The 12,157-nt window shown below is 43.4% G+C and overlaps 1 protein-coding gene across 1 annotated transcript in view; it reads right to left on the bottom strand.

Moving 5' to 3' along the window:
- LOC106569408 (protein zyg-11 homolog) overlaps positions 1-12,157 on the bottom strand; it is a 29,973-nt gene that overhangs the window by 1,855 nt on the left and 15,961 nt on the right. Inside the window, exons 6-12 of the mRNA XM_014140747.3 lie at positions 4,264-4,328; positions 4,030-4,129; positions 3,780-3,830; positions 2,510-2,671; positions 2,380-2,427; positions 1,603-1,803; positions 1,449-1,501 (exon numbers count right to left, since the gene is read on the bottom strand). Of these exons, the coding sequence (XP_013996222.2) occupies positions 1,449-1,501; positions 1,603-1,803; positions 2,380-2,427; positions 2,510-2,671; positions 3,780-3,830; positions 4,030-4,129; positions 4,264-4,328 (680 nt within the window). The remainder of the gene's footprint in view (positions 1-1,448; positions 1,502-1,602; positions 1,804-2,379; positions 2,428-2,509; positions 2,672-3,779; positions 3,831-4,029; positions 4,130-4,263; positions 4,329-12,157) is intronic.

Raw genomic sequence — 12,157 nt, 5'->3', positions numbered from 1 at the left:
ACAATATATAGAGTACTGCACACAATACAATTACTTAGGTTTAAAAATCAGCTCAACTGGACACCTTAATGAGGCAGTGAATGAACTGAGAGAGAAAGCATGCAGGGCATTCTACGCCATTAAAAAACAAATTCAAATTGAAATTCCTATTAAAATTTGGCTAAAACTAATTGAATGTGTCATTGAACCAATTGCACTTTATGGCAGCGAGGTGTGGGGTCCACTTGCAAAACAAGATTTCACCAAATGGGACAAACACCCCATTGAAACCCTGCATGCAGAGTTCTGTAAGATTCTCCTACATGTCCAGAGGAAAACTACAAACAATGCATGCAGGGCAGAATTAGGCCAATATCCACTAATAATAAAAACTCAAAAAATAGCAAATAAGTTTTGGAAATCTAAAATACAGTGACCTTCTCTCATATCATTACTAAGCCTTGCAATGCCAAGAGCCGAGCAAAGAAAAGAGTCCCCTCATCCAGCTGGTACTGGGGCTGAGTTCACAAACCTGTTCTACTAACACACTGAAACCTCAGGACCAGAACATCCAATCAATCAGAATAAACCAAATTACAACACAGTCAAAACAAAACTACATTGCTTATTGGGAAACACAAGCACAAAGCAAAATGCAGTGCTATCTGGCCCTAAATCGACAGTACACCGTGGCTAACTATTTGACCATGGTTACTGATCAAAACCGTAGAAAAACCTTGACAAAGTACAGGCTCAGTGAGCACAACCTTGCCATTGAGAAGGGTAGACACAGGAAAACCTGGCTCCCTGTAGAGGAAAGGCTGTGCAACCACTGCACCACAGCAGAACCTGAGACAGAGCTGCATTTCCTGACAAAATGTAAAAAATATAAAACAATTAGAGAGTGTAATTTCCTCACATTTGAAACCCTTATTCAGGGTTTCAAATACCTCTCTGATGAGGATAGGCTACCCGTCCTGTTGGGGGAGGACACAGAGAGCTGTGGGTTGGCAGCGCACTACATTGCTGCCTGCCATAAGATGAGGGACAGTGTCTGACAGACCAATCAACCTGCACATGTCCTCTACTGTATGCTTATTGTTATTGTTCAATGTATGGTTATTTTGACCCTTGGTTACTGTTGTTACTGTTGTCCCATTGACAATTTTGATTCTTATTATCTTAATATTGTAAATATCCAAGGTAAGCTTTGGCAATATGTACATTGTTACGTCATGCCAATAAAGCAAATTGAATTGAGAGAGAGGAACAGAGAGAGAGAGAGAGGAACAGAGAGAGAGAGAGAGGAACAGAGAGAGAGAGAGAAAGGAAGAGAGAGAGAGAGAGAGAGAGGGGAACAGAGAGAGAAAGAGAGAGGGGACCAGAGAGAGATGAAGACGCTGATCAGATATATGATATATATGGCTTCTCTGAGTAGCTCAGACAGACAGACAGGCAGTCAGTCTTACCTGTAGGACACCATCTCACGCTCAGGGAGGGCCCAGGTCAGTATGGCAGCATGCTGTAGAAAGTAAAGACAGGTAATTGGAGTAAAGAAAACACTTAAGAGAACACAGATATGCACACACACCACACACACACACACACACACACACACTGTACCAGCTGTTCCAGTATGGTTTGTCGGAGCCCCTGGTCTAGGGTCCATGCATCCTGTCTGGAGGTGAGGTGGGCCAGGATGCCCCCAGCAAAGTAGCTGACCCCCACCTCCACCTGGGGCCCCTGGAGCAGGGTCACTACATGCTCCAACATGTCCTCCTGCATCATGTCTGCCTGCAGCTCCTCCACCTCTGCTATGTTGTTCTGGACCACAGAGAGACCAGGAACCATACTCATCAAGCGACTCAGAGTAGCAGTGCTGAACTAGGAGCAGGTCCCCCTGTCCATATAATCGTATTCATTATGATCTAAAACACAAAACTGATCCTACATCAGCACTCTCACTCTGAAATGCTTTATAAATACTGGCCCTGAGTAGTGTTCAGTAGAAATGAAACAGAAGAAAACGCTCCCAAACAGAGTAAAATAGGGATGTACTATCTGATCCTATTACAAATGCTTTCAAATGTTTGGCTGTGGTGTGCCCTAATGAACCCAGGCGCAGGGTGGAGGGAGACAGAACACCATGGAACATCAACAGATATATGCTTCCAGTTTTTATCATGTGGTTGTGTCTGTCCCTTGTTTATCTTTACTGGCTCAAACAAAACAGAAGTTGTTTTGATTACAGAAACATGCATTTTCTCTGTGCAATTATGACTTGAGCATACAACCCAAAGGGTAACACATGTAAATAATATGCACAATGATAATGTAGAAAATCAGAGCACTGACATACACAAACAAACAACTGCAACATGTTGAAACAGAAAGACCTACCAGAAGACCTAGAACTTTCTGCTGTATAGAAGATTCAGAAGAGTAAGTCTGCAAGGCAAGAGGGAGAGGACAATTCATTGAATGCTTCCACTATTTCAACTATAAATGTGTGTGTGTGTGCTTCTCCTACCTCCAGCACCTCCTCGTACAGCTCCAGGCCCTGACACTGGATGAAGTGTCGCGAGGCAGTGGGTGTCTCATCAGTCAGGTTCCACAGAGCACTCAGGGCAAACTTCAGAGTGGAGTCCACTACTCCTGCCATGGCTTTCTGTTGCACTATACCCAGCAGCTGCTGTTAGAGGTAAGACGGAGAGAAAGAGATGGAGAGAGAGAGAGAGAGAGAGAGAGAGAGAGAGAGAGAGAGAGAGAGAGAGAGAGAGAGAGAGAGAGAGAGAGAGAGAGGCGAGGTGGAGAGAGAGGAGGGTGAGAGAGAGGAGGAGAGATAGAGGTGAGGGTGAAGAGAGGAATAGAGAGAGAGGAGTCAGGGGGAGAGAGAGCGAGAGAAGGAGAAGGAGAGAGGAGGAGAGATAGAGGTGAGGGAGAGAGGAAGAGGGGTCAGGGAAGGGGAGAGAGAGAGGAGAGAGAGGTGAGGTGAGGTGAAGGGGGGAGGGAGAGAAAGGGTGAGATGAGGTTAGGGGGGAAGAGGATGAGATGAGGTTAGGGGGGAGAGGGTGAGGTGAGGGGAGGAAGAGGGTAAGATGAGGTGGGGGGAGGATGAAATGAGGTGGGGGGAAGAGGGTGAGATGAGGTGAGGGGGGAGAGTGAGATGAGGTGGGGGGAGAGGGTGAGGTGAGGGGGAAGGGGGTGAGATCAGGTGAGGGGGGGGTGAGATGAGGTGGGGGGAGAGGGTGAGGTGAGGGGGGAAGGGGGTGAGATGAGGAGAGGAAGAGTGTAAGATGAGGTGGGGGTGAGGGTGAAATGAGGTGGGGGGGTGGGTGAGATGAGGGAGGGGGGGTGAGATGAGGTGAGGGGGGGAGATGAGGTGAGGGGGGAAGGAAAAGAGAAGGTGCGGGGGAGAGAGAAAAAGGTGAGGGGGTGAGAGATGAAGAGAGAGATAAAGGTGAGGGGGAGAGGGGAGAGATAAAGGTGAGGGGGAGAGAGATGAAGAGAGAGATAAAGGTGAGGGGGAGAGGGGAGAGATAAAGGTGAGGGGGAGAGAGATGAAGAGAGAGATAAAGGTGAGGGGGAGAGCGATGAAGAGAGAGATAAAGGTGAGGGGGAGAGCGATAAAGGTGAGGGGGAGAGGGGAGAGATAAAGGTGAGGGGAGAGGGAGAGAGATAAAGGTGAGGGGAGAGATAAAGATGAGGGGGAGAGGGGGAGAGATAAAGGTGAGGTGAGGGGTAGAGAGATAAAGGTGAAGCAAGGGAGAGAGGAAAATGGAGGGATACGGATTTCTTACCTTCATAATAAATATATCAGCCCCCAGCTGTGTGGTCTGCTCTGTGGACAGCTGCAGACAGACAAACGGTTTCAACAAATGATCTTAGCAACATAAGCCACGGCCAACTGCCCATGGAGTCCAGTACATCAACCCTATTCCCAGTCAAAAATTCAGGTCCATGGGGGGTATGGGGTGAACTACTTTGCCAACTTGTATGGAGATGTTAAGGTTGAGGAAATAATGCATTTAAAAAAGGGTGGGGACCTACTTTGGCCACTAGTATGGAGATGACGGCCACAGCCATCCTCTGCAGGGTCCGGTCCACGTGACCGCTGAGCCAGTTCATCACCAGCTTGGCTGCTTTGAACCTGACAGGGACACAGCAGTGAGATCCTATAACACCTAGGACTTAACCCTAACTTAAGATCTGTACACATAACTCAAGGTTTCAATTTAATTGATTTAGATTGATTTCAATTCACCAGGCTATGGACAGACTGACCTGTCAAAAGGGACGTCCTGAAGGATGGTGTCACTGCAGAGCACCAGCAGGCAGTTCTTCTGTAACTGGAAAGGGGGAAGCACAGGCTGTGGTTATAATAATTCTTTATTGTGTCCCTTTCAGGAAACTCATCAGCAAAACATCACCACATAATGCATAAATAAATAAATATACTGAACAAAAAATATAAACGCAACATGCAACAAAGTTACAGTTCATATAAGGAAATCAGTCAATTGAAATAAATAAATTAGGCCCTAATCTATGGATTTCACATGACTGGGCAGGGGTGCAGCCATGGGTGGGCATAGGCCCACCCACTTGGCAGCCAGGTCCACCCACTGGGGAACCAGGCCCAGCCAATCAGAATGAGTTTTTCCTCACAAAAGGGCTTTATTACAGACAGAATACTAAAACTCACAAGTTGAGAAACAGGTGAAATCACATATGATTCTATATCTCTCATCCCCTTTGAATGAGCGCAACCAAACAAAACTAATCTCCAAAATATCAAAACGTGCAGTCAAAATAAATTGTGAGCTTGGGCTACACACTGGCTAAATGCAAAACACAAAACTTATCGACTGCCCACCCTTGAAAGACAATCAGCAACCATGTTGTCCTTACCACGGACATATCCGATCTCAAGTGGAAACTCCTGCAATATCTGTAGTAATTTTCCTCTGGTGATTTTCCTGAGTGGAATAGCCTCAGGGAAACGAGAGACAGCGCACATAATGGTTAACAGAAACTCTTTGGTTTGGACAAAGGACCAACACAATCCACCAGAAACTCTTTGGTTTGGGCAAAGGACCAACACAATCCACCAGAAACTCTTTGGTTTGGACAAAGGACCAACACAATCCACCAGAACCCTGCTGAAAGGTTAGTCAAAAGCAGGAATAGGCTGCAAAGTGGCAACTGGCACAGCTTGGTTTGGTTCACCCATGTGTTGGCAAACATAACAGGATTTATAGTAAGACACACCATTTTGTTTCAGACCAGGCTAGAAGAAGTTACACAAGATACAGTCAAAGCGTAATTGGAACTACAATTTGAGATACACTGGGCCAATCGTCTTGCCCAGAAGTGATGCGAGAATGCCATGTCCTCATTAGAACACCATCTCTGTCAAAGTAACCCACGCAAACTTCATAAAACTCCACCTCTGGACACATCTCAGCAAAAAGAGGGGAGAGTTAAACATCTTTAACCTGTTGGGGATAGGGGGCAGTATTTGCACGGCCGGATAAAAAAAGTACCCGATTAAATCTGGTTACTACTCCTGCCCAGTAACTAGAATATGCATATAATTAGTAGATTTGGATAGAAAACACTCTAAAGTTTCCTAAACCGTTTGAATGGTGTCTGTGTGTATAACAGACCTCATATGGCAGTCAAAACCCTGAGACAAATCCTAACAGGAAGTGGAAATCTGATGTGTGGAATCACTTTCAAGCTTTGCCATTGAAACACACAGGGACTTATTAATCATTTAGCACTTCCTAAGGCTTCCACTAGATGTCAACAGTCTTTACAAAGTGGTTTGAGTCTTCTATGGTAGAAACTGACCCAAAGAGAGGCTTGGGAAGTTGGTCACAGAGGGCGAGCCATTACTACTATGACGCGGGCGCCCATGGGAACCCTTTTGTTCCAAAACGTTTAGTAAGACAATGCAATCGTCCGCCTTGAATATTATTCAAGCTCTGGTTGAAAAAGGCCCTAAAGATTTATGTTATACAACGTTTGACATGTTTGAACAAACGTAAATATATATTTTTTGCACATTCGTGACGACAAGTCCCGCCCGCTTCAGTACATTATGAGTAGCCTTCGGAACGCGCTAACAAGAAGGAACTATTGGGACATAAATTATTAACTTTTTCGAACAAAACTATATTTGTTGTGGACCTGGGATTCCTGGAAGTGCCTTCTGATGAAGATAATCAAAGGTAAGGGAATATTTACAATAGTATATTTGATTTTAGATGGTTCCAAGATGGCGCTAACATGTATCGCCTAGCCTATTTTTCTGAGCATACCACGTCGTTTATTGCAAAGTGTGATTTCCCAGTAAAGTTATTTTTAAATCTGGCAATGCGGTTGCATTCACGAGATGTTAATCTATAATTCTTTGAATGACAATATTACATTTTAACAATGTTTTCGAATAGTAATTTTGTAAATTGTAGCGCTGATCACCGGAAGCATTTGAGGGAAAATATTTTCTGAACGTCACGCGCCGATGTAAAATGCTGTTTTTATATATAAATATGAACTTTATCGAACAAAAAATGCATGTATTGTGTAACATGATGTCCTAGGAGTGTCATCTGATGAAGATTGTCAAAGGTTAGTGCTGCATTTAGCTGTGTTTTGGGTATTTGTGATGCATGCTAGTTGCTTTGAAAATGGCAGTGTGATTTTTTTTGGCAGGGTACTCTCCTAACATAATCTAATGTTTTGCTTTTGCTGTAAAGCCTTTTTGAAATCGGACAACGTGGTTCGATTCAGGAGAGGTGTATCTATAAAATGGTGCAAAATAGTCATATGTTTCAGAAATTGAAGTTATAGCATATAGAGGTATTTGTATTTCGCGTGACGCGATTCCACTGGCTGTTGACTTGGGTGGAACGCAAGCGTCCCACGTTCCCAGACAGGTTAATATGTTCCACAATCAACTGCTTCCTAAACATTGTATCAACTGTAGGGACCCTCTCTTCCTTCAGTGGTCCTACAAACTCGCTCACCTTTGGGGTTTTCAAAGGAGAGGTCAACTCAGGAGGTTTACTGAAATCAGGATCACTCATAAACGTCTCAGATAGATTGACCATTGTGGGATCGCTGACATCCTCCTCAACACTAGACTTGCTCCTGGTGATTTTCTTAGACATAGTATATGTAACCGCACATGCTGGGAACACTCTAGGGTACTTTTCTGATAACATCAGGTTCCTCTACTCTGGGTTCTTTACGATTGACAGGACTTGGCACGACATTCCCTCCATACAAATTGTTTCCCAAAATGAATGAGACCTCCATCACCGGTAGGCTAGTCCTCACCCCAATGACGACAGAACCAGAAATAAGACCAGACTCAAGTTCCACATTATATAACGGAACCTCCATATAACCCATCTCCACGCCTTGCACCAACAAAGGCAAAACACCCTCCAAAATGAAGGACTGGGCTTCCCCAGTGTCTCACAGTATCTTCACCGGCTGCTTAACCTGTTGGGGCTAGGGGGCAGTATTTGCACGGCCGGATAAAAAACGTACCCGATTTAATCTGGTTACTACTCCTGCCCAGTAACTAGAATATGCATATAATTATTGGCTTTGGATAGAAAACACCCTAAAGTTTCTAAAACTGTTTGAATGGTGTCTGTGAGTATAACAGAACTCATTTGGCAGGCCAAAACCTGAGAAGATTCCTTACAGGAAGTGGCCTGTCTGACCATTTCTTGCGCTCCTTGATCATCTCTAACAAATACAGGGGATCTCTGGCATGACGTGACACTTCCTACGGCTCCCATGGGCTCTCAGAAGGCGGGAAAAAGCTGAACGATGTAATTCCATCCCCAGGCTGAAACACATTAGCGCGTTTGGCAAGTGCTCCATCAGAGGGCCATTAGACTGAGGCTCGTGCATGAGGGGATAGCATGCTTTTACTTTCACTCTTTGTAATAAAAAACGATTTCCCAGTCGGAATATTATCGCTTTTTTACGAGAAAAATGGCATAAAAATTGATTTTAAACAGCGGTTGACATGCTTCGAAGTACGGTAATGGAATATTTAGAAATTGTTTGTCACGAAATGCGCCATGCTCGTCACCCTTATTTACCCTTTCGGATAGTGTCTTGAACGCACGAACAAAACGCCGCTATTTGGATATAACAATGGATTATTTGGGACCAAACCAACATTTGTTATTGAAGTAGAAGTCCTGGGAGTGCATTCTGACGAAGAACAGCAAAGGTAATAACATTTTTCTTATAGTAAATCTGACTTTGGTGAGTGCTAAACTTGCTGGGTGTCTAATTAGCTAGCCCTGTGATGCCGGGCTATCTACTTAGAATATTGCAAAATGTGCTTTCACCGAAAAGCTATTTTAAAATCGGACATATCGAGTGCATAGAGGAGTTCTGTATCTATAATTCTTAAAATAATTGTTATGTTTTTTGTGAACGTTTATCGTGAGTAATTTAGTAAATTCACCGGCAGTGTTCGGTCGGAATGCTAGTCACATGCTAGTCACATGCTAATGTAAAAAGCTGGTTTTTGATATAAATATGAACTTGATTGAACAAAACATGCATGTATTGTATAACATAATGTCCTAGGGTTGTCATCTGATGAAGATCATCAAAGGTTAGTGCTGCATTTAGCTGTGGTTTGGGTTTATGTGACATTATATGCTAGCTTGAAAAATGGGTGTCTGATTATTTCTGGCTGGGTACTCTGCTGACATAATCTAATGTTTTGCTTTCGTTGTAAAGCCTTTTTGAAATCGGACAGTATGGTTAGATTAACGAGAGTCTTGTCTTTAAAATGGTGTAAAATAGTCATATGTTTGAAAAATTGAAGTTTTTGCATTTTTGAGGTATTTGAATATCGCACCACGGGATTACACTGGCTGTTGAGTAGGTGGGATGCAAGCATCCCACCTAGCCCATAGAGGTTAAAAGCATCACCACTCTGCAGAGACACAAACTCATCTGAAACAAAGGGTTCATACACATCTGATCCAAAATCTTGTTTAGGAGATACACCAGTCCCAACCAGAGACTTAATGGGCTGGAGTGCTCCCACAAGAAGAAATGGCCTTTTCTCCCGCTTATTTTTCTATTTCAACTTAGGACACAGAGACGATGTCTCCTTTCTCACGGCAATGTGTCCTTTCTCAATGACAAACTGGCGGATATGAAAAAACTGTTTTCTGCCAATCTTTATCTTTGGGCACTGTAGAAAAAGACTGTAATCTTGCAGTAAGAGGTGACTTCTTGGGATTGCTTTTTACGTATGGATAACTACTGGGTGCTTTGTTTGTGAAGGTAGCTTTATGTGTCAACACAAACTCATCTGCAAGAACTGCAGCTTTCGCAAGAGTGAGATCCTTGTGCTCATAAATGTAGGTAGCAACCCTTTCATGAAGGTAATTCTTGAACGGCTCGAGAAGTACAGTGGTTGCTCCTTTAAAAGTTGTGTCATACTGCAGCACACCTTGCGGGCTGCTGCAGCATTCTGTGGCACATTAACTAATTGTCAGCCATTTTTTCTGTTAATGCATGTTAGTGCTAGTTTGACCACCAGAGGGCATCTTTCAGAAGCATTTGATAGTATTCCATATTGGCATTACCAGATAATTAAAAACTTTTTTTGTAATAACATAGTATATGGGACTGATTTCCAGAAATTTGGCTTAATTCATTTGATTAATATTATGGTGTTTCTATTCCAAGAAAAATAAATAAATAAACCCTCAGTGTTTCCATTAGGATGGAATGGAAAATATGGCGCTGTACAACGTGACGGTCGGGAGTAGGCTACAGCCTAAGAGGATTGGACGATTCTAAATTGTTTGCCTTCATTAGACAACTTTGTTCCAATATTTCTGTAAATCAGTGATATTTATTCCCATAGTAATTCGTTATGGATCCATAACTAAATCAACATCTGCATTTTGAAACTTCTCTAGTGCCAGTGGGACGATTTCGTCCCACCTACTCAACAGCCAGTGGAATCCCGTGGCGCGTTATTCAAATACCTTAGAAACGCTATTACTTCAATTTTTCAAACATATGACTATTTTACACCATTTTAAAGACAAGACTCTCGTTAATCTAACCATACTGTCCGATTTCAAAAAGGCTTTACAACGAAAGCAAAACATTAGATTATGTCAGCAGAGTACCCAGCCAGAAATAATCAGACACCCATTTTTCAAGCTAGCATATAATGTCACATAAACCCAAACCACAGCTAAATGCAGCACTAACAGGTTAAAGCATTTCAGCAACCATCACTCCTGTGTTCCAATGGCACGTTGTTTTATTTCACCTTTATTTAACCAGGTAGGCCAGTTGAGAACAAGTTCTCATTTACAACTGCGACCTGGCCAAGATAAAGCAAAGCATTGCGACAAAAAAACAACAGTGTTACACATGTGATAAACAAAAGTACAGTCAATAACAATAGAAAAATCTATATACAGTGTGTGCAAATGGAGTAAGGAGGTAAGGCAATAAATAGGCCATAGCAGCTAAGTAATTAACATTTTGCAAACTAACACTGGAGTGATAGATGTGCAGATGATGATGTGCAGGTAGAAATACTGGTGTGCAAAAGAGCAAAAAAAAAGTTAATAAAAACAATTAGGGGATGAGGTGGGTAGTTGGATGGGCTATTTACAGATGGGCTGTGTACAGCTGCAGCGATCGGTGAGCTGCTCAGATAGCTGATGCTTAAAGTGAGTTTGGGAGATATAAGTCTCCAACTTCATAGATTTTTTGCAATTCGTTCCAGTCATTGGCAGCAGAGAACTGGAAGGATAGGCGGCCAAAGGAAGTGTTGGCTTTGGGGGTGACCAGTGAGATATACCTGCTGGAGCGTGTGCTACGGGTGGGTGTTGTTATGGTGCCCAGTGAGCTGAGATAAGGCGGAGCTTTACCTAGCAAAGACTTATAGATGACTTGGAGCCAGTGGGTCTGGTGACGAACATGTAGCAAGGGCCAGCCGACGAGAGCAGACAGGTCGCAGTGGTGGGTGGTATATGGGGCTTTGGTGATAAAACGGATGGCACTGTGATAGACTGCATCCAGTTTGCTGAGTAGAGTATTGGAAGCTATTTTGTAAATGACAACGCCGAAGTCGAGGATTGGTAGGATACCCTCGTAAAAATGACTATGTTTGGCAGCGTGAGTGAAGTATTCTTTGTTGCGAAATAGGAAGCCGATTCTAGATTTAATTTTGGATTGGAGATGCTTAATATGAGTCTGGAAGGAGAGCTTACAGTCTAGCCAGACACCTAGGTATTTGTAGTTGTCCACATATTCCAAGTCAGAACCGTCCAGAGTAGTGATGCTAGTCGGGCGGGCAGCGATCGGTTGAAGAGCATGCATTTAGTTTTATTAGCGTTTAAGAGCAGTTGGAGAACATGGAAGGAGTGTTGTATGGCATTGAAGCTTGTTTGGAGGTTTGTCAACACAGTGTCCAAAGAAGGACCAGATGTATACAGAATGGTGTCGTCTGCGTAGAGGTGGATCAAGGAATCACCCGCAGCAAGAGCGACATCATTGATATATACAGAGAAAAGGGTCGGCCCGAGAATTGAACCCTGTGGTACCCCCATAGAGACTGCCAGAGGTCCGGACAACAGGCCCTCCGATTTGACACACTAAACTCTATCTGAGAAGTAATTGGTGAACCAGGCGAGGCAGTCATTTGAGAAACCAAGGCTGTTGAGTCTGCCGATAATGTCACGACTTCCGCCGAAGTCAGTCCCTCTCCTTGTTCGGGCGGCGTTCGACGTCACCGGCTTTCTAGCCACCGCCAACCCACTTGTCATTTTCCATTTGTTCTGTCATTGTCTTATCACACCTGGCTTCACTCAACCAATTACTTATTTATTATTTAACTTCTCAGGGCTGCGTGGGACGCTACCGTCCCACCCACGGTTCACACTATTCAACAGCCAGTAAAAAAATCAGAGTGCCAAATTCAAAACTACAAAATTTCCTAATTCAAAGTTCTCAAACATACAACTATTTTACACCATTTAAAAGATAAACCTCTCCTTAATCCAACCATATTGTCCGATTTCAAAAAGGCTTTACGGCGAAACCATAAAGTTAGATGATGTTAGGACAGTGCCAACACAAGAAAAACCACACA

Source organism: Salmo salar, chromosome 14, assembly GCF_965601325.2.
Source record: "Salmo salar chromosome 14, fSalSal1, whole genome shotgun sequence".
Classification (NCBI taxonomy): domain Eukaryota; kingdom Metazoa; phylum Chordata; class Actinopteri; order Salmoniformes; family Salmonidae; genus Salmo; species Salmo salar.
This window is presented reverse-complemented; position numbering and strand designations above follow the sequence as displayed.